Genomic DNA, 20042 nt, shown 5'->3' with positions numbered 1-20042 from the left:
TGCGAAGGGAGAAGAAGTAGTATCCATCGTCTCTGCCGAGGAAAATTCATATGCCTCGTCGATACCAAACGCCAAACGCATATGCAGGGAACCGTGACTTGGTCGTCATAGTCGTCATCGTGAAAATAGCTGGTCCATAGGGTCTAATTATCATCGAATATGCCATTATAAACGCAACATCATTAAATAGCCGTTAACGCTCAATTTGGCAACAGCAAGGACTCGGTCTCCTATATCGCGGATACCTTGCGCGCCGTTGAGCTAACGTTTGAGTTGGCGTTGATACTACCAACCCGACCGCTCGTCTTGCGCACGCCCGCCGAATCCTTGTTGCGGCTGGATTCGGCAGTTCGCTTGCTGCTCCTGACCTTGGTCATTATACCAGAAGCGCTCGCCGACCGCGTTGGCGAGCCGGTGACATGGTCCACGATGGTCTTCGGCCGAGCACTGCCAATGTTCTCAGCGTCATTAGATGCATCATTGTCTATGACTTGATATATCGTTGTTGTCGTGCTTTGGCTTACTGATCTCATCTTTTCACTGCGGCCTGGTGTGTGCGATGTCTTGCGATGAGTTCGCATGCGTAAGAGCCATTCTTCTTCGGATTCGGCGTCGTTAGACCGTCTGTGGACGGAGATGACCTCCGTGTCTTTCTCAGCCCCCTCGCGTTCCTCCTCGACCGGGGAAGGCTGAGCCGCGTTGCGCTGATAAGGATGATGTCGATCTAGGCGACTCGTCTTCCGAGGCTGACCTGGCGTCGGGGCCGGTAGGTAGTCCTCTTGCGCACCCGCATTACGCCTTTCACCATCCATTTCGCCGAGAGGCGTACGGTTTGATGGGCTTCTGCTGGGAGGTGTAGACGCCTGAGCACTTCGGCTTAGAGTAGCCTTCTGCATTGCTCGGATGGGCGTGCTGGGCGCCTGGTTCGCAGCCGCGAGCTCCTTTCTTATCTTCCTCTCCATTCTCTCCTCGATCCACCACTCGCGGAAAACTCCTTGATTGATGTGCAACCAATGCTGTTGAGGGCCAACAACCATACCAGGGCGCATAAAACGCATGAAGGAAATGACCTCATTTGCCGTAAATCCATGGCGGTAGATTAAGTATGCCCCAATCAAGCATCCAGTTCTCCCAAGACCGGCTTTACAGTGAACCGCGATACCCTTCTTTCGAACAGTAATTGTCTCATGTGCAAGCTTGATGAACTTTCGAACGGTGCTTAAGGGGGGGCAGGTACCATCTTCAAAAATCATGTCGAGGTGTTGGATCCCTAACGCCTCAAAGTAAGATGGAGAATATAGAGGCGAGTTAAGTCGGACAACTAGGCCGATGCTGCGCTCGGAAAAGTGGCTTAGTACGTTCTTGAATGACTGAGGGAGGGTTGGGTGAGAATCGACCGCGGAGAGTGTCTTAGGAAGAGAATCATATAATTCCGACGACTCGGTGATGCGTGCCACCGGGCTATGCTGTGGGGATGCGAATGCCAGGAAATGAGGTGTGATCCAGTTGAAATCGCCGTGTTCGACGCGTTCAAACTTTTCGTATTCGTCAAGATCGAAGTTGTCTAGGACACAGCAACCCTCTTCCTTGGCTTTCCAGACACCGTACACGATATCTTGCACAGTGATGCCGTAATCCGCTTGGCTGTAACCAGCGTCGCGGAAAGGCATTAGAGGCGGATCAACCTGCGCAATCGGCGCCAGAGCCAAATGAGGTGGCCAAGATTGAATCAAAACCATGTAGCAAGCGAGTAAACAAGCGGCATTGGCCCGGCCTGTTCGAAATTGTCAGCAACAATAAGAATTTTTATACATAGGTATGCATAGGGACTTACTCCTCGGGTCTGCACGGCTCCAAAACACAATAGGTCTATGCTGGTTTTCCTTTGCGCCAAGAACATCGTGAAAATGCAGGGCAAAACGGTACAAATGACCGATATGAAGTGGGCCAAAATCGTGGTGGAAGGCGTTGTATAAGAGGCTGTCATCGACTGTAAAGTAGTAAGGGGGATGTCGGTCCGACTTAGACACAGCAGGCGAAGGCCCGTCGACAGCTCTTTGTGATCGTTTACTTGGCGAGCGAGTTGGGGGTTCGGAGTAGGGAAAGACGGTGTCGGCTGTAGGAGGATGAATGTAGGATGCTAGGTAAAGGCGGTCTGCGAATGTTAGTAATGTGACGGGAAATACTTGTGAATTAAGTAGCAATGAAGGATGTATGGTATTTTGCGAAAAGCCAGGAGAAATGGGATTCCCCAGGTCGATCTGCGTTAGGCAGACGCTCAAGGAGTCAAAGGACATAACAAATGTGACTGGGACGATAACCAAGTAGTAGGATAATACCGAATAATAAGAGGTGAAGGCGAATACGAATATAACAAACAGTAAAAAAGAACATACCTGGAATATACTCAATAACCTGACCCGATTGGGCACTCCTCGAAGGCGGCATCTTGAATGCTGATGTTATCGCTGCTTCTACTCTTTTCTGCTGCAATTCCTTTGTTGTTTCCGGCTCAAGAGCTGGGTTTGTTTACCCCGTCAAGTATAGACTCGAACGGGAAGACGGGAAGCTTCAACGGCTCTGCATAAACAAACGCAGGCCTGCAGTAGTATAAATATAGCGATTGGAGATATATCAGTCGCCGGAAGGACCGTTTAACGATATCGGTGAAGAAATGATTCTAATTTCGGATACGATAAACAAACAGTTCATGTACCGGTAAACCCGTTCAATGATGTATGATGCGTATCGCGTATGGGCAGCAAGTAGTAGTGAGTGCAAGCAAGAAGAGTTAAGGAGCCTGTTTGATAAGAAGGAAGAAAGGTTGAAGTAGACGATGTAAATTATTAATGGGTGTTTTTCAAGAAAAGGATGTTTTTGTATGGTTTCGCTCTATTATTATTTGATTGTTGTTATGTTGGGGTAAGAAAGTGACATGGGTCAAACTTCTGGCCCGTCGCATAGCGTCTTCATTTGACATCTTACCATATTAGGTTAAGACCGTGACCTAAACCCCTGTCGGCCCTGTCGTGTTTACCGGTCAAGCCGTTGCTTAGCAACCGTCCTGCCGTCTGGACCCATTTCATAGGTGGCTGAAACGCTGGCCTCATAAGCCGCAGCTGAATTCCAACGCTTCTTATCCTCCTACCAAACCTTATCTTATCGTCCTTTGCGGAACATTATGTACCTAGGTAACCTAAGGTAGAAGAAACCTGCATGTGGTTTGCCTACCCCTCCTGCCCTCCCTGCCTCCCTGTGTTCCCCGCCGCGGCTCACAATTGCAACCTTACCAAGTACCTAAACTATTTGTTCATTGCGCAATCAACATTCCAAGCCTCTTTACCCATTAATCCACCCCGGACTCTATTCGCCTGAGAAAAGGCATATGACTACCATGGCCTCAACAGCAGACATACAATACCCATGTGCACTGTATGTTAGCATACGTAACCATCACCAACTGATAACTTGAGACTAAGACTGCTTCGTAGGACGATTGAGGTGCCATTCCCTACACCAAGACTAGCATCCATTGCCTTAAAGGCACTACAGGTCGACAAAGAGCTATCGCCTTTGGTGAAGCGAACTTTTTCCATTGACCAGTCAGATGAAGGCACTATCAATGGAAATTCAGACGGGAATATCTTACGAACCGAGTACAAAGCCACTACCAACAGGATGCTTCGCGTAGCCGTCAACTCTTTCATGGATAGTCTAAACTTAGTGGTCGAAGTCATGCAAGAGCTTGACACGGACGTACTAGCCACGGAAGATACTAAAGCATGAATGGATTCAATGAAACCGTAACCCTTGTCACGGCGGATAAGGGATACTGTCCCGCAACTCCCAGTGGAATGTAAGACAATACTAGGTGAGTGTCATAGTGAATACAACAAGCAATCTAGGGTATCATTATTAAGACAATTTCAGGGATTCATACGATGATGCAGAACACGTGGTAGTATTCTTTAGAGAATTAATGATTTATTGCCATACGGGGGGTTGAGCTACCTGCAACTCCTAACGCCTACCATTCCATCATATGTGGTTACTATCGATATTCCCATAACCAACTCTCGTGTACCCTTCAACCCTGCGACATCTATGCTTACTCGATGTCGACCTTGTGGATCGCAGTCCACTCCTTCTCCGTCTTGGGGACGGTGACGATGAGAATACCGTTTTCCATTTTAGCGGTGGTGTTGACACCGTCGATGTCCTCCGTCTCATCACTTCCAGGAGGTGGTAGCTTGATGCTTCTCTTAAACATACCAACCTTCCTTTCGCTTGAAGCCAAGGTCTGGATGAACTCTTCATTGCCCGGACGATATACAACTCCGGCAATGTTGATTTTCTCGCCGTCCCAAATCACTCCGATGTCTTCCTTCAGAGCTCCTGGTAGTGACACATGGAGTACGTATGCTGTCTCGGTGTTGAAGATATCGACAGGCGGGACGAACGCATCGTCCTGGTGCTCATTCGATTCGCCAGAGGGACCACTCCGAGCTTGGTCCATGTACTCTCTGAAAGCTTCGGCGAATGGATGAGAGGCAAAAGCGTGCATCAATGGACGGAAGTCCCATGGGCCGCTGTAGGCCGGTGGCGCATGTAGTCCGCGCCGGCCGCCACGTCCGCATCGACCTCCTCGTCCTCGGCGGAGACCAAATGGATGCGGATGACCGTGGTGGTTCGGAGCACCCGGCGGCGGCGGACCGTGGGGGTGCGGGAATGCTCCGGGAGGCGGTGGAGGGTGATGAGGGAAGGCCCCAGGTGGTGGAGGGGGTGGGACGTCGCCAGTGACCGACTCGTCCGGGGTATGCCTCAAGGTTTCGTGAGAACTCTCCGTTTCGGTGTCACCGCCATCTTCTTCCCTGCCGGTCTCAGGTGCGTCTCGATATTGTTGGTGGCCGCTCCTGCCATGTCCTCCGTGGTTGCCCCAGCGGCCCCAGCCGTGAGCCATCCAAGGGTTGAACTGGGTGGTGTCAAATGGGAATCCCGGGGGAAACTGATGACCGAGGTTGGCATGGTCAATGCCGACGCCGCCTCTCCCAGCCCCGTGCGGACCAAATGATTGCATAAAGTCCCAGAAGGGAGCTTGATTGTTATTATTGTTGCTTTCCATTTTAGATGATTATTGTTTAGATCTGTAATGATGAACTTGTTGTTTTTGAAGATGTTATGTTAAACCAGAGGACGTTCGGTCCAGCACTTATATACAAAAAACATATCAAGGCTCCAGGACGGAGTGCGTAACTTGCGACTTGCCACGGCGAATACTTACGACTTACAAAACAGTCACAGTCAGAAATGTGTGTACGTAACCCAGTCTCGAACAGATCGGAACACGCTAGAAACCGTAGCCTAGCTGAGGCATCTAGGATAGACGCAGCATGATTTCGGTGTTTCGGTGGCTGCCACGCGTCCTACGCACCAATTCAGACGGTCGAGGAAGCATGGAGCGTTATGATTGGCTTAACGGTCGAACCCCGAACCCTCTTTCAGATTGGCGTCCTATGGGGAGACGGGAGGCAAAAGACGTAGTTCGGGCGCGAAGAGGCAAGCTCGGTTTCCGAACAGATATGTTGAATCATATGTTTAAGAGTCATCGTACGCCATGAATTAAACCAGGCAGGCAACTGGTGCATTTCGTCGTTGTTCGCGGCACGTGCCGCGTCAGATTGTCGCCTTCAGGTGGAGTGAGTGAAGGAACTAGGTTATGTATTTTCGCAACCGACTCGAAGGGTCGGTCTGCGACCCAGCCGAGCCGAACGAAGACATTGTATCATTCCAAGGTTTTTTTTCTACAAAGGTATTGTGGCGTTCGTAAGGCTGAAATTTAACTGCCTACTTGCTTTCCTACCTAATACTTAGAATCAGTATAGTAGAGGATGACGAGATTACCAGCCTTAGCAGTATGCTTCTACTCTTACTGATTGTATGCAGACAGGTAACTAGACTATTTCATTAAGTGATTGGGTTCATTAAGAGCAGTGTAAATCACGATCGGTGAACTAATAGATCTTGTATATTGAAATATACTATCCTTCTTATGAGATAGGTAGTGGTTCATCTTTTCATGGCGGGGCGCCGCGGGAGCCCTCTTATTTTAAATACGCTTCTGATGGTTCCCACTCGACGGGAAGGATCGCCAATGTATGTACGATACAGCATGCATATCACAGGCATATACAGGGGCACACCCAGCAAATAAAGCTGGATAATTTCAAAGTTTGGTTCGATAGCCGCCTATGTTAGGTACATTCTTTTAGACTCTCTATCTTATACCTAAGCTACGGGCCGTGACACGGCTATGACGGGATCTTTCTCGCTCGTCAAGTGAGAATAACAGGTACCTATGTCTGACATTTTGACAACGGGTATACTATATCCATCATGCCGTCGAATTACCCCTGTTAGTTACACATTCTGAAAAAGTGTCTAACAAACTTCACAACCGTGGGCTTACACTAATTTGTCTATGGCACGTTAAGATGGACATCATCTGCACGCGGTAGTAAGAGTAAGTGAATCAAGAGGCAGTGTGCAGCCGACCCGCCATCTATCTATATTTACATCCCACCCTATCATGGCTTTACAGAATACATAGATTCTCGCTCTAATAGTTAGCGTGTAGAACAATGTCAAGGAAAACCGGCAAGCCAGAACTAGACCGGTAGACTTCCACTGTTCTATGAGAGAGCCAGTATACACTATGTTGCGACCTACGGCAGGTCTCATCTTGCATGGGGGCTGATTGGGCGCTTGGAAATACTATTCTGCTTCACCCAAGTTCCCTATTTCTTAAGCGCCAACTTGTAAATCAACCAATCATCTGCCCTGTCTTCCAAGTTGCCAAGCTGGATGACCGGACAAGGTGCCCCCCCAAGAGGGGCACGCTCATATCCACACGGCCAGACAGTAGGTCGCATATCTTGGACCTCTTCGAAGCCGTCTTGTCCTTCCGTGAATTCGTTTCACCCGTTCATATTTTGTACTGCGCGTATATTGTACCGTATTCTTTCTATTCCCTTTGGTCGAAAGCCGTCAGCCCTTCAGCGAGCTTCACGACAGAACCAGAACCAGAACCAATCATCGCTACCCCACCTCGTCCAAGCCATCGTCTGGACGTCGTTTTACGTCCGGCTGTCGCAAAGCGCCTATAAATAACTTTTATCGTCTTTTTTTTTTTCCCGTGCGTCATCCCGCGTATTCTGCCGGGTCCCTTTTTGCGCCTCGTTAGTTGGTTCTGCGCTCCGAGTACGGGGGAATACGTAAAACAAAACAGGATGGATCGTCACGGGAGACCTGAAGAGGAGATGTTCCTCAATAAACCCGCTGAAGATTGCGACAGCCCTACGGTCGAGCCTCTGAGAATATTCAACCCCAAGAGTCCCAAGCCTAGTTCCGATAGATTCAAATATCCCGCCCCGGCATCTTCCCAGCCCACCTTTCCCCTGCCGCCGGGCGCCTCGAGCTCTGCTGCGCCTCTGCCGTACCCTGATGACGACGACCATCGATTTGGTCAACCTTCCCAGTCGAGTCGACCTCCATATCCTGCCGACGACCGCCGGCCCTCTCTCAATAAGATCTATACGAGTCCTCCGGGCTCTTCACATTCACATTCACATTCGGGTTCCTTTAACGACACGACTCCGCGATTGGAAACAAGTCCTACCGAAAAGAGACCCGGTCTTGCTGAACGACGGGGAACTGCTCCTAGACCTTTACCAGCATCGCTTAGTCCGGCAAGCCCTCCAGGAGAGGATACCGGTCTCTTTGCAAAACCTCTCGGCAACCAAGCGAAACCAGCGAATATTACTACTACCACGTCCTTCCCTAACTATCATCAAAAGCCCTACTACCCTCCGCCTAGGGCGAGCTCTGCAGCTTCGAGCTCAAGCTCGAACAGCAATGCGCGACCCCAACCCCAACCCCAAGCAACCGAAGACAATCACCTCAAGATGCCAGACAGCGGCGTAAACCGCTTTGCGTCGACAGCTTCTACGTCGACTACGAGAGCAAGCCGAGGATCTCCACCCCCGCCGGAGACCCCTATCGTAGAACCAGGTACTATCCCCGGAGGAGGTATCGAGGCGAGATATGCGGCCGCTGGAATATCGGGAACCGCAACTCTTAATAGTCTTCAGAGTTCGGCGGCGGCTCAGCGGTTGGCGCAGTATGGACAGCATCAACATCCGGCTACGCAGCAGCCGCCTCGTCCTTGGACGCCGACGGAAGCTCCCGATCAACAACCACACGGGCCTCCTACCGTATACCAGGGAGCAAACCCCGTCACCAGTCCTACCGCCTCGACGTTCAGCGCACAGGCAACACGACCAGCTAACACGACCAATACAGGCTCAAGCACAGCTTCGGCCACCGGGTCGGCTCCGGCTTCTGGCTCGGGGTCGAATATAAGCGGCGGGCCTGCACTTCAGATCAGCGTGTTAGAGCAGGACTTCCAACGGATGCAGATGTCACCAAGTCCTCCTCCGGCATACTCCAGCATCAACCCAGGCGGTGGAAGCTCTTCAGCATACCCCAACGAGAAGCAGCGGCCAGCCCAGCCAACAAGTTCGAGCTCGTCGACACCAGCCCAACCTACCCAAGCCGCATCGTCGCCGCCGCCTAAGAAGCAGGCAGAAGTAGCTGCCGCTGCTCTTGCATCTCCGGCTCTGCAACATCCCGGACATCCCGCCTTCGCGAACGATCCCAGACCGGAGCTCCAGCAAAACGGTCAACCGGTGCAGCAGACCGTTGTTACTCACACTCCCTCCCCGTTCCAGGGACAAGGCCCTACTTCGCCGCCGCCACTGCCCGAGGGTTGGATCGCGCATCTCGACCAGAACTCGGGCCAGTACTATTACATCCATCTAGCTTCGCAGGCTACGCAGTGGGAGTTCCCCAAGGGTCCTAACCCTATCCACCACGACGCGCCGCCTCTATCTCCTACCGCGTCCACCTACGGCAATCCTCTCGGCTCGCCCATGTTCGGCAAGCAAAGCGCCATGGCCTCGCCCATGTTCCCGCCGCAGACTCCCGGTTACGCCGAGAGCATCATGAGCGTCGCAACAGCCACTCCGACGGCGGCAGGCTTCACGGGACCGCCTCCCGGCGCCGGCGTGGACATGTACAAAGTCCAGCCGACCAACGGCGTCTACTTCGGCCCGTACCTTAGGTACACGAACATGGACGTCGAGAAGGGGATCTGGCACGGAAGCGTCCTCATCGTCACCGACGCCCCCCAGCCGCCTACCATCCACATCCACCGCAGCGTCGACCTATCCCCGAACCCGCGACAGCTAGTTCCCCACACGATCTTCACGCACCAGAGGTGGCAGTTCTTCAAGTACGACGTCGACCTGCAGATGGGCGACGGCGCGACGGAGCGGTGGACGTACGCGGTGACGTCGCACCTGGGGTGCACGCGGTACGAGTTCGTCGTGGCGGGGCGCAGCGAGACGGCCTGGCGGTTCATAGCGCACTCGGGCAACGACTTCGCGGCGTCGACGTCGCAGGGGGAGCGCAGCAAGCTGGGCGGGCTGGGCTTCATGTGGAAGGACGTGCTGCAGAAGAACGTGGACTGCGGCGGCTTCCACGTGCAGCTGGGGCTCGGCGACCAGATCTACGGCGACAGGCTGTGGAAGGAGGTCCCGCTGCTGAAGCAGTGGCTGGCGCTGCCCGGGCGCGACAACAGGAAGAACGCGGCGTGGACGGCGCGCCACGAGGAGGACGTGTCCCATGCCTATTTCCACTTCTACACGAGCCATTTCGACCAGCCGTTTCTGAGGGAGGCCTTTGCGCAGATCCCGCATATCTGCCAGATCGACGATCACGATATGTAAGTCTTGTCTTGGGTGATGGTGATGATGATGATGATGTGTGTGTATGTTTAAGACTGACTATATGCTAACTTGAACCCCCCCTAGATTCGACGGCTACGGCTCATACCCCGATTACATGCAGAACTCGCAGATGTTCAAGAACATCGGCCGGATAGCCGTCGACATGTACCTGCTCTTCCAGCACCACACGACGCTCGAAGTGCTGCGCAACGTAAGCCACGACATGGACCTGTTCACGGTGACGGGCCAGGGCTGGCATTTCATCAAGTACCTCGGGCCGGCCGTCGTCGTAGCCGGCGTGGACCTGCGGTCGGAGCGGACGCAGACCCGCGTGCTCGCGGGCCCGACGTACCAAGGCTTATTCCCCAAGATCGCCATGCTGCCGCCCAGCGTCCAGCACTGCCTGTGGATGCTGTCGGTGCCCATCGTCTACCCGCGCCTGGACACGGTGGAGAGCCTGGCGAACACGTTCGCGACGGGCAAGAAGGCGGTCAACACGACGTACAACGTGCTGGGCAAAGTGACGAGCTCGGTGGCGGGGATCGTCGGCGGCAAGGAGATGGTCGCCCAGGGCTTCAGCCAGGTCAAGAAGGCCGTGGGCAAGTCTGGTCTTATGGGCAACGTTGTAAACCAGTTCGGCGACTTGGATATCGGCGAGATCTTGAAGGATATGTGGACTCACGATAGCAAGGACCTCGAGCGGACGTATTTGATCCGCACGTTGCAGGGGATATCGCATCAGAAGGGGTTGCGTATGACCTTCTTGTCGGGAGGTATGTCTGTCTATTTACCTACCTAATCTATCCTCCCTCCCCCCTTTTCTTTTTTCTTTTTCCCTTTTCCTTTACGTACATACCTAATATATACCATCACTTCTCTCGACTACACCTTTACTAACTTGCCCCCCAGACGTCAACGCCGCCGGCGCCGGCCTAGTCCACGACCCAACACACCCCAGCGACCACAAGACCATGTACCAAATCATAACCTCGCCCATCGTCGCCGCGCCCGCAGCGCAATACATCCTCAAGATGCTGCACAGCAACCGGACGCACTACGTGCCCGTCAACGGGCAGCGGTCCTCGCCCAACGAGGTCAGCGACACCAAGGAGGACATGATGGAGATCTTCCACACGGACGCCAGCGGCGCGCCCCGCGAGCTCAAGAAGCTCATGGGCCGGCGCAACTACGTCGCCGTCGTGGCCTACGACCCGGACGCCGTCCCGGCTACCCCCTACGGGCCGAACCACCAGGCGCAGCAGCTGCTGGCGAACGGGGGGGTTAGTCGGTTGAGTCTCGCGGTGGATTTCGTGGTTCAGGGCGACGGCGCGTTTACGACGCCGACGAAGTATGGGCCGGTTATTGTGCCGCATTTGGAGTTTGGGAGGTAAAGTTTATAAGAGATGAGATGAGAGAAAGGGAGGAGTCGTGAGTGAGTGAAAGTGTGGGATGTGGTATGTATGCATTGAGTTGGATTACGATGACATGAATGAGGAGATATGTGAGCGCGTTAGAAGTCGAGAAAGCGAGAACGAGCAAGCGAGCGAGCAAGCATGAATAATTTCACTGTACGGGGGGAGGTTCTGCAGGCCGGGAACTTGCGGTCTGGTGCTTGACTTTTTGAATATACAATACATATATACCTGGTTAAGAGGTAGGTTATGGAGGTAGTCATGCCTGAATGAAATCAAAGTTAAGAAAACGGCCTCTTCACAGGTGTAATTCTAGGTCGTAAGATATTTTGATGAATTGGCCAATAAATACTAGAGTATATGTCTTGGTCATCCTCATAATTGGAAGCATCTATTTTATTTTATTTTTATTCTGTGTATTTTGAGGGCAGCGCTTTGAAGGTATATAAATATATGTCCGTGAGTTGCCTAAGCAAGCACTCTCTACTCTCTTTAGATTCTCTTTTTTGTTTTGTTTTATTTCATTCATGCGCAAATGCAACATGGTCTAGCCAGATCTATCTATCAGGCGGTTCTCGGTCATCATCTTTCTTCATTCATCATCCATCATCGTCGTAGGATTCCCTGCTCCTTAGCTCGAGCCTTAGATATCGAAGGTCTCCTTTATCTGCCTCATGCAGTCCTCGGGGCCCTCGACGGAGTGACCGATGGTGCGGGGATCGACGTAGATCTCGTAGTCGTTGCCGCCCTTGCTGGTCTTGTCGCCGAAGAAGTGGATGTTGGTGTACTGGATACCGCCGGGCTTCTTGGCCTCGTCTTCGAGGTGCTTCAAGCAGTACGTCTTGTCCCAACCCGTAGGGAAGACGTCGAAGGATATTTGGCCACCGATCGAGAAGCTAGATTAATTTAGTAAGTCAGCTTGGGCTATTCTCTTCCTTTACCCCATTATTCTATATTGGGATTGATATAAAGGGAAGGTCAACTCACGTTAGACCCAAGTGCCCAAACTTCTCCCTCATCTTGCCGACCATAGTCTCTCGGATCTTGTGCTTCTCGTCATATGCCTGGTACTCGTTGCGCTCCTGAGTGCTAGCATTACGGCCGATGGGAGAGATGTTGACCATGCCGTTGCGGAACTCGATAAAAGTACCTCGCTTGATAGGGATATCGAGGTCGGCAATATAGTGTAGAGTCCAGTTTGCGAGCTCCTTGTAGTTGTCCTCGCCTAGCCACTTGATGAAGCTATTTGAGGGTAGCTCGGCACCCATCTTGTAGGCTGTCAGACCGTTCTCGCTGAAGCAGAAATCGAACATGGAGGTGACGGGGCGGTCAGCAGCGCCTAACTGCTCTTGCTGCTTGGGTAAGTTCGATCCTCCTACGAATCCAATGGCGACCTTCTGTCGTAGCCGCTCGAGCGTGCGAAGAACCTCGGGCGAAGCAGCACGGCGCGCCGGCGTCAGTGTCTCGTCTACATCGAAGAGGACGATGGTGTTCTTGATCGGGCGGTCCTCTAGGGGAGGATAAGGAGGGGCACCGGCGTCCATATTGGAATTTTAGTTGTTTTTTTCTTTTCTTTCTTTCTTTCTTTAGGCACAGTCAAGGAGTTAACAAAGTGAGGAAAAAGAAGAAGTCGAAATTCGAGTTCGTTTGGGACGCGTGTCTTTAATCTTGTGAAAGTACGTATCGCCTTCGTCTTCGTCTACGTTGAAGGTAACTGCGTCTCTCGATGGTAAGTAATTAAATACTTGGACCCCTGAAATCGAGAAAATGGAGGGGGAGGGGTTAAGAGGTACTTGGTGTATTGGCGCAGTGTACAAATACACTAAACTCGTGTTAAACTGTGTTAAAATGAAGGCGGTCAGGATCAGGGTCAGGGAATGAGGGGGAAAGATGCACCAATTGAAGTTCAATATGTCCCACATGCTCCACACCAGCGCGACTAGTGTAGGTACTCGGTTCTTTAGTACAAGTACCATGTACCTCTTCCTGGGGATTAGTAACAATGGAAGTACATTAGGAACGTACCGAAATAGGGGCTACACTTACACACTTATTTACATGATATCTTCATATATCAAGTTCATACTGTAACTATTGTAACTATTCAGACCTAGTGTATCTCAAACGTCTCAATTTCCAGCTCGCCTCTTTTGACCATCTCAGCAGGCTTTTCATCTAATAAGCCTACAACAAAGCATACTCCCACATGTACCAAATGCGAGCTTCCATTCTCTTGCAGCTTATCCTTCCTTAGGAGGATTGGAGATGGAGTTCCGTCAACGGCGCAGACAATATCCCCAAGTTTCGTGCCGCTAGGTCCACTACCTAACCTACCATCGTAGGTTTGGAAGAGAACCGCATTTCCTTCCACGCGGCGGACAAGAAAATTGAACTGCTCCCAGTTATCGCATGATCTGTAGACAACCCTTCTCACATCCACAAAACAATTTGCCATAAACCCTTCCAGTCGAACTCCCCAAGGAAGCTTAAGTCGTCTTCTTGCATCTCGTCGTTCGTCTTCGGATAATACATTACCGCCGAAGAGTAGTATGTTCAAGAACGTCCAACTAAGCCTGGGCAAGTGGATGCCACGGGAGTCCTCAAAATGAGAAACATCATCATTCAAACCATCCCAGCACAAAGCGGTTAGGAGGGCCTGCAATGGCCTTTTAAACATAATTTGCCTTATCCCGGTTGTGGTCTCACCAGGAATCACCCAATCAACTAGATAGTCAATACAGAGTTGATATATCATTTTCCCGAATTCCCTACAAAGCCTTGGGATGCGTTTAATATGTTTTATAGAGCCGCATGCTGCTCCCTGGATGAGGAGGATTCCCCGATTAACCATCTCCGGCTCACGAAGACGAACCCCTTCTAGCAACTTAGGCCTCGAAAGCTGCCCAATTTTAAACGAGGGATCGTGCCACGATGTTGACTTGGTGAGGTCTGGTAGCCAGGAAGGAAGGTCGTGCTCGTTCTCCATATTATGACCAAGCCCAGAAAATTGCAAATAGGCTCCCACCGTATCTTCCATAGCGTCGCGTAAGAGGGCATCGAGATAAACATCTCTTACAGACTTGGTATAGTCTGGTATGATGTCGCTAGAAACTATACTGAGCACTGCGTACACCACTTAGATAGCCAAGGTTAGCAACTACTCCTTGTAGTAAGATATCTAAGGGAATCAGGCATGTCAAACTTAACATTACGTACTATCCCGGGGGTCAGTAGCAGAGGTATGCAACCCCACCACAGCGATTTTTCCAAACAGAAACACGGAGTCGCTCAAGTTGTGTTTGTTGATGATCGTCTCCAGATTTAACTGTGACAGCATTGGGGGAACCGAAGAAGCCCGCTCTATATAGCTATTCACAAACTTATCTTTGCCGTCAATTCGCATAATACCCATTTCATCTTCTACCGCAAATAGAATCTTCTCTATTACATCTTGCACCATCATGTGCACCACACGCCACAGCATACGGCGCATTACCGTAGAGATGTTTATCTCCGAACATAAAAACAGTCCAAATATATTTAGGATGGCGGCATCAAATAGAGCGATTTCCCTAAAGGTGATAGAGTCGTGACCACAGATAAACCAATGTTCTACTGGCGACTTTGCTAAGGCCATTTCTTGGACGATCCATATTCTCGTCCAATAGGTGCACCTTGATAATTTCGCCAAAGGCTTCAGTCTTTCGGGTTCCGAGACCAGCCAGTCAAGGATTGCTCTTCCCATACCGGTATGGCGTTCGTCTGCATCTCTATTCCGTGGCTGAGAGATAGAGCCCACCATGGACAAGAATTCACGGATAACCGGAAATACAGCGTCGAGATGCCTAAGTCCGGGATCTTCAAGCCATGAAAAAACCGAGCTCGCATTGCCAAAGATGGTCCCCATTAATGTTACTTGGTGACTACGTTCAGGGGTGTCTTCCTGGTTGATACAAATAGCGTCCACCCAGAGAAGACGTATCTTTTCTGTGTTGTCGTGACGCGGGAAGCCCCCTTTTCGGAAATACCATAGCGCGCACGCGAGGTTAGTAGTCACGGGAAGTATGTGCCCGTTAACTAGAATATCTCGTGTGACCTTGGGATCGCCCCAGACGTAAGATAGAGCAGCATAGTGGAGATCCGGCGTCAATTCAGCGGTTCGGAGCAGGCAGCTCACCGACTGGTCATCGTCATCAGAAGGTAGGATTTCGATAAATCTGGCCTGGTTAGGCCCAAGAGGAGCGTAGATTCTAGCTTTCGAGCTAGGAGAATTCGATTCTGAATTTGTAGCCATGTTGTGCTAGCAAGAATGAATTAGGACCGTCCAAAAGGGAAAACTTACAAGACTTCATGGGATTGATTTTCAAGTAATCTTTTTAATAGTCCTGCGGGGTCACTTCTGATCGAGCATGTTTAAAGGGGGCTATATTACATACCTTATATTTGGCTACATCTGTATGAAATACGACGTGGGATATATTGAAAGGTAAACTAGTATATGCTGTTGGTTTCCATCTTATGCGAGGTTGTTGATTCGAATACAACCCAACAAGAAAATTAACCAATGAAAGGTAACCTGATATACATGTATAATCAAAGCAAGTCAGCTCGGCAAAGCTAATTCAGCACTACCTATTATCATGAATACCTTAGGTTATAATAACACATACTCCTCTATATTATAGCTTCGTATCTAGCGAGCTTGTCGCTAGGTATGTATATCTTGTGTAAACGACGCGCGGGATTACTGTATAGTTCTCATACTAAAGCGCGAATCAGATCCGAATAGGACGATTTTGTCTACTCCTTGCAGTAGAATCTTCTGGCTATCTTAGTACACACCGCCTTGTTAGGCGGCGTTACAGTAAGGTATTCAGGTAAGATACTTTCCCAATATTTACCTCTGTTAATAGAGATAGTCTAAGTAGGTATGATATAAGTGATTTAACATTACTTTCAAATAAGATCAATAGTCTCGCTAATTGGATATACTATAGCACAAAAACGTAACAATCCCGTTCTGCCGTACTAATATAAAGTCAAATCGAAACCTCTATATCCGAACCTAAAAGCCTTTACGCTATTTCCTGCCAGACTCCTGCCACTTCGACAACCAAGTTCGCCACCGTGCTGATCGACCAAAGTCCGATTAGACCCCAGCCAATCTTTCTACTCATAACCCATTTGTTCATCGGTACGATAACTAGCAACGCAAACAAGGCGACAAGCAACGTTATGGCAGAGATCATCAACGTCCCGCTGACCTGGATACGGTACGGTTTATAGCGTATCGGCCTATCGGGGTGCTTCGCTTTCTTCTTATTTGCCGCATGTATCGTCTGGTACGCGCCTCCGAGTCCAATGCCGAGGAGGATGTTCAACAGCGGACCGCCAAAACAGGCCGATCTATGAAATGTTAGCCAAATAAACACTGCTTTTAGTTTAGGTGTCGACATACAAAGCCATGACTGGGTATCCAAGTCGTGCGACAGTCACGTCTGCGACAAGATCCCCCACTGAGTTACCAACCGCAAAGATGGTAAGACCTAATATTGCTTCTGATATATCCAAAATGACACCGAATGCTTTCAGTACCCCGACCACCTCTCCAGCTATTGTGGATATCCAGGCGATCGATATGCAAAAACCTAAAAAACAGAATAAGAAGTGGTATTTGGGCCGGCGATCGGGCGACGTAGTCATAAGTATAATTCCAAGTAGAACTAGGGAACAAGCAAGTGAAACCAATAGGGCTTTTATGAAAATTGGGACGGGTTGGTCAAGATCCTCGACCATATTCGCCCAAACGATGAACACGCCGAATAATGGACCGGTAAAAACTTGGACAATTAAGAGCCAACGATTCCACCCTTGTTCATCTTCACCTAGTATTGAGCTATCTTGTAAGAGGTCTGGGGCGGGTTTTGGGATTTGCACGTTTGACGGAGGGGGGTTTGGCGCTACTTGAATTTGGTCTGACCCCTGAGTATTATCTGGTGCGGTCACAGAGATGAGACTGGGTGAATGGCTGCGACTAGAAGCTCTAGACCTTGCGCGTCGTCTATATCGTTGCCACTCCGTTTCGGGTTCAATAGAGCTACCTAGCTCTGTGGACACCGGTACTGCTGTACTTTCCAGCTGGCCTGATATTGGTTGTTCTACAATGCTTTCTTCTGAGCCCTGGTCTGTTGCCTCGGTCTCTACCACTGGCAACGTGATGACCAGTAAGAATATGCTTGGTACAGATATGATACTGACAAATCTATCCCAGATACTTTTACCTCTCCAGTCTTGAAGAGTTGGGAAGAGAGTATTAACTATGACGTGTGGTGGGGGTAATATCCGGTAGGGCCACCACCTAATGGGCTTCGAATTTGCGTGTTGGACAAAGTTAAGAAAAGAAGGGCTTCGTTCTTCGGCAGTGGGTGGAACTATTAGGTGCGGGGGCTGTTGAGAAGACTCTGAAAGAACGAGCGGTGATTCCGTAAATGCCGGAAACGGTGATAATGATGGCGAGGACCTTTCGCTGCCATGCGGGCTTGGGATGCGGAGGCGATGCAACTGTGGGCGGAGATTCGGTGACAGATCCTCTGGAGCAGAATTATCTGCGTGGAGGCCACCGAATTCGTCACTGGATGGAGGGGCCAATTTCCCCCCTATGGTACGTGGGCTGGGGTTTCTACCTCTATCCTCTGACGATTTTCGAGGTGCAAGGTCAGCATCAAGATAAATTGGTAGGGCGCCGGACGACTGCGCTCGGTTCCTGGAGGCAACAGAAGCATCATCGATGTTTTGAATCGTTTGCGTGCCTTTGGCCCCTTGAACGACTATGTGTCCTGTCCGTAGAAGATCGGCGGAAGTACTTCGAGAGTGGCATAATGGCCGCATACGAACGTTTCCTTCCTCCTGTAGCGATGATAATACTGATCTGAACTCAAGCGCACCAACCAAACTAGGCCGAATTGGGGTTATGGTCGTGCTATTGCTTCTCCTTCCGCGCGGGCGGTTCACACGCATGCTGCTTGCCATCTCCGCGGCGACATGCTGGTCGCGATCAGCATCGTCATCGTCGTCGGGTGCACCAACCTCGATCCTGGGTCCTCGTTCCAGTATACCAAAATCGGTAGTGCTAGTCCCACTCCTCGCCGAGGAACGACGTTCCATGGGCCGTGGGCTTTCATCGTCTGGGTCGTCTCTATAAGGTTCTAACTCGTCATTGCTACGTTCGCTTGCCGGTGTATAGTAGTGGCTGCGAGATAGAGCCTCCTTAACTCGTCGTGCTCGTCTTCTTTTGGAAACTGCGTGCCAGCCAACGACAACGATGACGTAGAAAATGTAGAATGCGATCATGACACTGCATTCCCATAGATGGAGGTTTCCATCGGCCAAGAATCCCATGGCGAAGCCGACAGCTGCTATAAAAAAACATATATCTCGCACGAATGTCTTTCTACCGACTTTGAACTCGCGCACTAAGGCCATAGAGCCGGCCACGACGGATGTAATAAAGCCTGCGGCACCGATCAGCTCCCCGACGGCCATGCTACCACTGTTAGAGCTCATGGCAGCGAAGGTGCTAAACACATCCGGAGAGCCATTTCCAAAGGCCAAGAAAGTGACACCAGCAAGACTTTCACTGAGGCCAAGGATGGTGGCAATGGTACTGAGATTGACGCTAAAAAAGTCGCTCGCAGCTATCCCGATGGTGGTGAATAACAGTCCTAGCCAGAGGGCCAATACGATAAAGGCAAGAGGCTTTACACGTTCAAGGTCGCAATAATAGAAGGTTAAATACTCTATGAGACCCGCTTCGTCATCGTGACAATTGCGCCTTACAAAGGCACACTTATCGTCGGCCTGGTGGACTAAACGACAATCTTCGCCAGATCGCGGGGATAAACTTGGTCGCTGTTCTGACGATGACGATAACGATACTGCTGGTCCCCGGATAAAAAGGCTACATGTGGCGATGAGAGTGAGGATAAACAGAGTAGTATAAAATGGACGGGAAGTGAATCCCCTCCTCCCACGCACAGGGGTATACATGTTTAAGTTATCCCTGTTGGCTATATGTTAAACTGCCATCGTAGAGATGGCGTATATAAGCTTATAAGAAACGAATTGGTAATTGGTAACTGGTAATTGACGAACTTGATAAGAGAATGGTTTGTTATAAGGAAGTCTATTTTGACATGAGGGATGGGGAGACTTAAGATTGAATTGGGAAAAAAAGAAAAAAGAAGAAGGAAGTATAGGAATTATTGTAGGGGCGATATCGAGTATCAAGCGGTGTCGAGATGACGATTAAGTATAGTAAACACTTTTATATACCTATATTTAAAACAGAAGGTCGACGAATTACGCGATAGATACGCGGTAATACCTCTCCAGTGGTACGTCGGGTCGGGTATGTTGTATGTTTTCTTAATTGACGTGGACGTCGAAGCTACGCCTGACGATGACTTGTGACGATGACTTGTAACTTGGCTAATGCATCACTACCGTTCCCAAACCACCGGGTTCCAGGGCAATCGCCTTGGTTGCCTCAAACGGACTGCGTTACACTGACGTCAAGTATGCAAAGTTGAATGGTAAGTGAACATGGGGACATGGGGTAAGTCGGCAGGTCGGTAGATATCCCAAGATAAAGACAGTTTGGAAGGTTTAAACGATTCGAGTATGTACGATCTTATTTGAATTGGTTCTATTGCATTGGGCGAAAAGTCCCACTTAGGTAGCGTCTACGTAGTTGCCAAGCAGCCAAGACAGGCAGTCGGAGTTTTCT

At 50.3% G+C, this 20042-nt stretch overlaps 7 protein-coding genes across 7 annotated transcripts; 2 read left to right on the top strand and 5 right to left on the bottom strand.

Annotated features, from left to right (window-relative positions):
- Positions 1 to 170: 170 nt before the first annotated feature.
- F5Y00DRAFT_180971 (phosphatases II) lies at positions 171 to 3168 on the bottom strand. Its single transcript, XM_048005001.1, has 3 exons — positions 2397 to 3168; positions 1835 to 2155; positions 171 to 1774 (listed from the first exon to the last, which is right to left on the bottom strand). Exons 1-3 carry the CDS (start codon positions 2446 to 2448, stop codon positions 231 to 233), a joined length of 1917 nt encoding a protein of 638 aa, XP_047861052.1. The 5' UTR covers positions 2449 to 3168; the 3' UTR covers positions 171 to 230.
- Positions 3169 to 3394: 226 nt separating this feature from the next.
- F5Y00DRAFT_265874 (Pcc1-domain-containing protein) lies at positions 3395 to 3786 on the top strand (the record flags this gene model as incomplete). The annotated part of the gene is made up of 2 exons (XM_048011850.1): positions 3395 to 3432; positions 3492 to 3786. The coding sequence occupies 2 exons, from the start codon at positions 3395 to 3397 to the stop codon at positions 3784 to 3786; spliced, it is 333 nt and encodes a 110-aa protein (XP_047861051.1).
- Positions 3787 to 3882: 96 nt separating this feature from the next.
- F5Y00DRAFT_180958 (HSP20-like chaperone) lies at positions 3883 to 5256 on the bottom strand. Its single transcript, XM_048005000.1, has one exon. It carries the CDS (start codon positions 5120 to 5122, stop codon positions 4109 to 4111), a length of 1014 nt encoding a protein of 337 aa, XP_047861050.1. The 5' UTR covers positions 5123 to 5256; the 3' UTR covers positions 3883 to 4108.
- A 1760-nt stretch (positions 5257 to 7016) lies between these two features.
- F5Y00DRAFT_180987 (uncharacterized protein) lies at positions 7017 to 11618 on the top strand. Its single transcript, XM_048005002.1, has 3 exons — positions 7017 to 9841; positions 9930 to 10618; positions 10755 to 11618. Exons 1-3 carry the CDS (start codon positions 7287 to 7289, stop codon positions 11234 to 11236), a joined length of 3726 nt encoding a protein of 1241 aa, XP_047861049.1. The 5' UTR covers positions 7017 to 7286; the 3' UTR covers positions 11237 to 11618.
- Positions 11619 to 11900: 282 nt separating this feature from the next.
- F5Y00DRAFT_255513 (eukaryotic phosphomannomutase) lies at positions 11901 to 12801 on the bottom strand (the record flags this gene model as incomplete). The annotated part of the gene is made up of 2 exons (XM_048010294.1): positions 11901 to 12153; positions 12245 to 12801. The coding sequence occupies 2 exons, from the start codon at positions 12799 to 12801 to the stop codon at positions 11901 to 11903; spliced, it is 810 nt and encodes a 269-aa protein (XP_047861048.1).
- Positions 12802 to 13338: 537 nt separating this feature from the next.
- Positions 13339 to 15648, bottom strand: F5Y00DRAFT_273291 (heterokaryon incompatibility protein-domain-containing protein). The gene is made up of 2 exons (XM_048013149.1): positions 14474 to 15648; positions 13339 to 14392 (listed from the first exon to the last, which is right to left on the bottom strand). Exons 1-2 carry the CDS (start codon positions 15549 to 15551, stop codon positions 13368 to 13370), a joined length of 2103 nt encoding a protein of 700 aa, XP_047861047.1. The 5' UTR covers positions 15552 to 15648; the 3' UTR covers positions 13339 to 13367.
- Positions 15649 to 16186: 538 nt separating this feature from the next.
- On the bottom strand, positions 16187 to 20019 carry F5Y00DRAFT_247081 (Sodium/calcium exchanger protein-domain-containing protein). Its single transcript, XM_048009240.1, has 3 exons — positions 19589 to 20019; positions 16716 to 19316; positions 16187 to 16663 (listed from the first exon to the last, which is right to left on the bottom strand). Exons 2-3 carry the CDS (start codon positions 19301 to 19303, stop codon positions 16333 to 16335), a joined length of 2919 nt encoding a protein of 972 aa, XP_047861046.1. The 5' UTR covers positions 19304 to 19316; positions 19589 to 20019; the 3' UTR covers positions 16187 to 16332.
- Positions 20020 to 20042: the final 23 nt, after the last annotated feature.

The sequence above is a fragment of the Daldinia vernicosa genome (assembly GCF_022497035.1).
Source record: "Daldinia vernicosa strain CBS 139.73 unplaced genomic scaffold F5Y00scaffold_61, whole genome shotgun sequence".
NCBI lineage: Eukaryota > Fungi > Ascomycota > Sordariomycetes > Xylariales > Hypoxylaceae > Daldinia > Daldinia vernicosa.
The sequence above is the reverse complement of the archived record's forward strand: the minus strand, read 5'-3'. Positions and strand labels throughout refer to the sequence as shown.

Excerpts from the sequence above, each read along its gene's own strand:
- F5Y00DRAFT_180971 (XM_048005001.1), bottom strand. The coding sequence starts at position 2,448 with ATGCCGCCTTCGAGGAGTGCCCAATCGGGTCAGGTTATTGAGTATATT. Across the intron at positions 2,156-2,396 it reads GGTTATTGAGTATATTCCAG|ACCGCCTTTACCTAGCATCC; the intron begins GTATGTTCTTTT and ends TAACATTCGCAG. Across the intron at positions 1,775-1,834 it reads GAGCCGTGCAGACCCGAGGA|GCCGGGCCAATGCCGCTTGT; the intron begins GTAAGTCCCTAT and ends AATTTCGAACAG.
- F5Y00DRAFT_180958 (XM_048005000.1), bottom strand. The coding sequence starts at position 5,122 with ATGGAAAGCAACAATAATAACAATCAAGCTCCCTTCTGGGACTTTATG.
- F5Y00DRAFT_180987 (XM_048005002.1), top strand. The coding sequence starts at position 7,287 with ATGGATCGTCACGGGAGACCTGAAGAGGAGATGTTCCTCAATAAACCC. Across the intron at positions 9,842-9,929 it reads CAGATCGACGATCACGATAT|ATTCGACGGCTACGGCTCAT; the intron begins GTAAGTCTTGTC and ends AACCCCCCCTAG. Across the intron at positions 10,619-10,754 it reads TATGACCTTCTTGTCGGGAG|ACGTCAACGCCGCCGGCGCC; the intron begins GTATGTCTGTCT and ends CTTGCCCCCCAG.
- F5Y00DRAFT_273291 (XM_048013149.1), bottom strand. The coding sequence starts at position 15,551 with ATGGCTACAAATTCAGAATCGAATTCTCCTAGCTCGAAAGCTAGAATC. Across the intron at positions 14,393-14,473 it reads TGCTACTGACCCCCGGGATA|TGGTGTACGCAGTGCTCAGT; the intron begins GTACGTAATGTT and ends TGGCTATCTAAG.
- F5Y00DRAFT_247081 (XM_048009240.1), bottom strand. The coding sequence starts at position 19,303 with ATGTATACCCCTGTGCGTGGGAGGAGGGGATTCACTTCCCGTCCATTT. Across the intron at positions 16,664-16,715 it reads GGATACCCAGTCATGGCTTT|ATCGGCCTGTTTTGGCGGTC; the intron begins GTATGTCGACAC and ends AACATTTCATAG.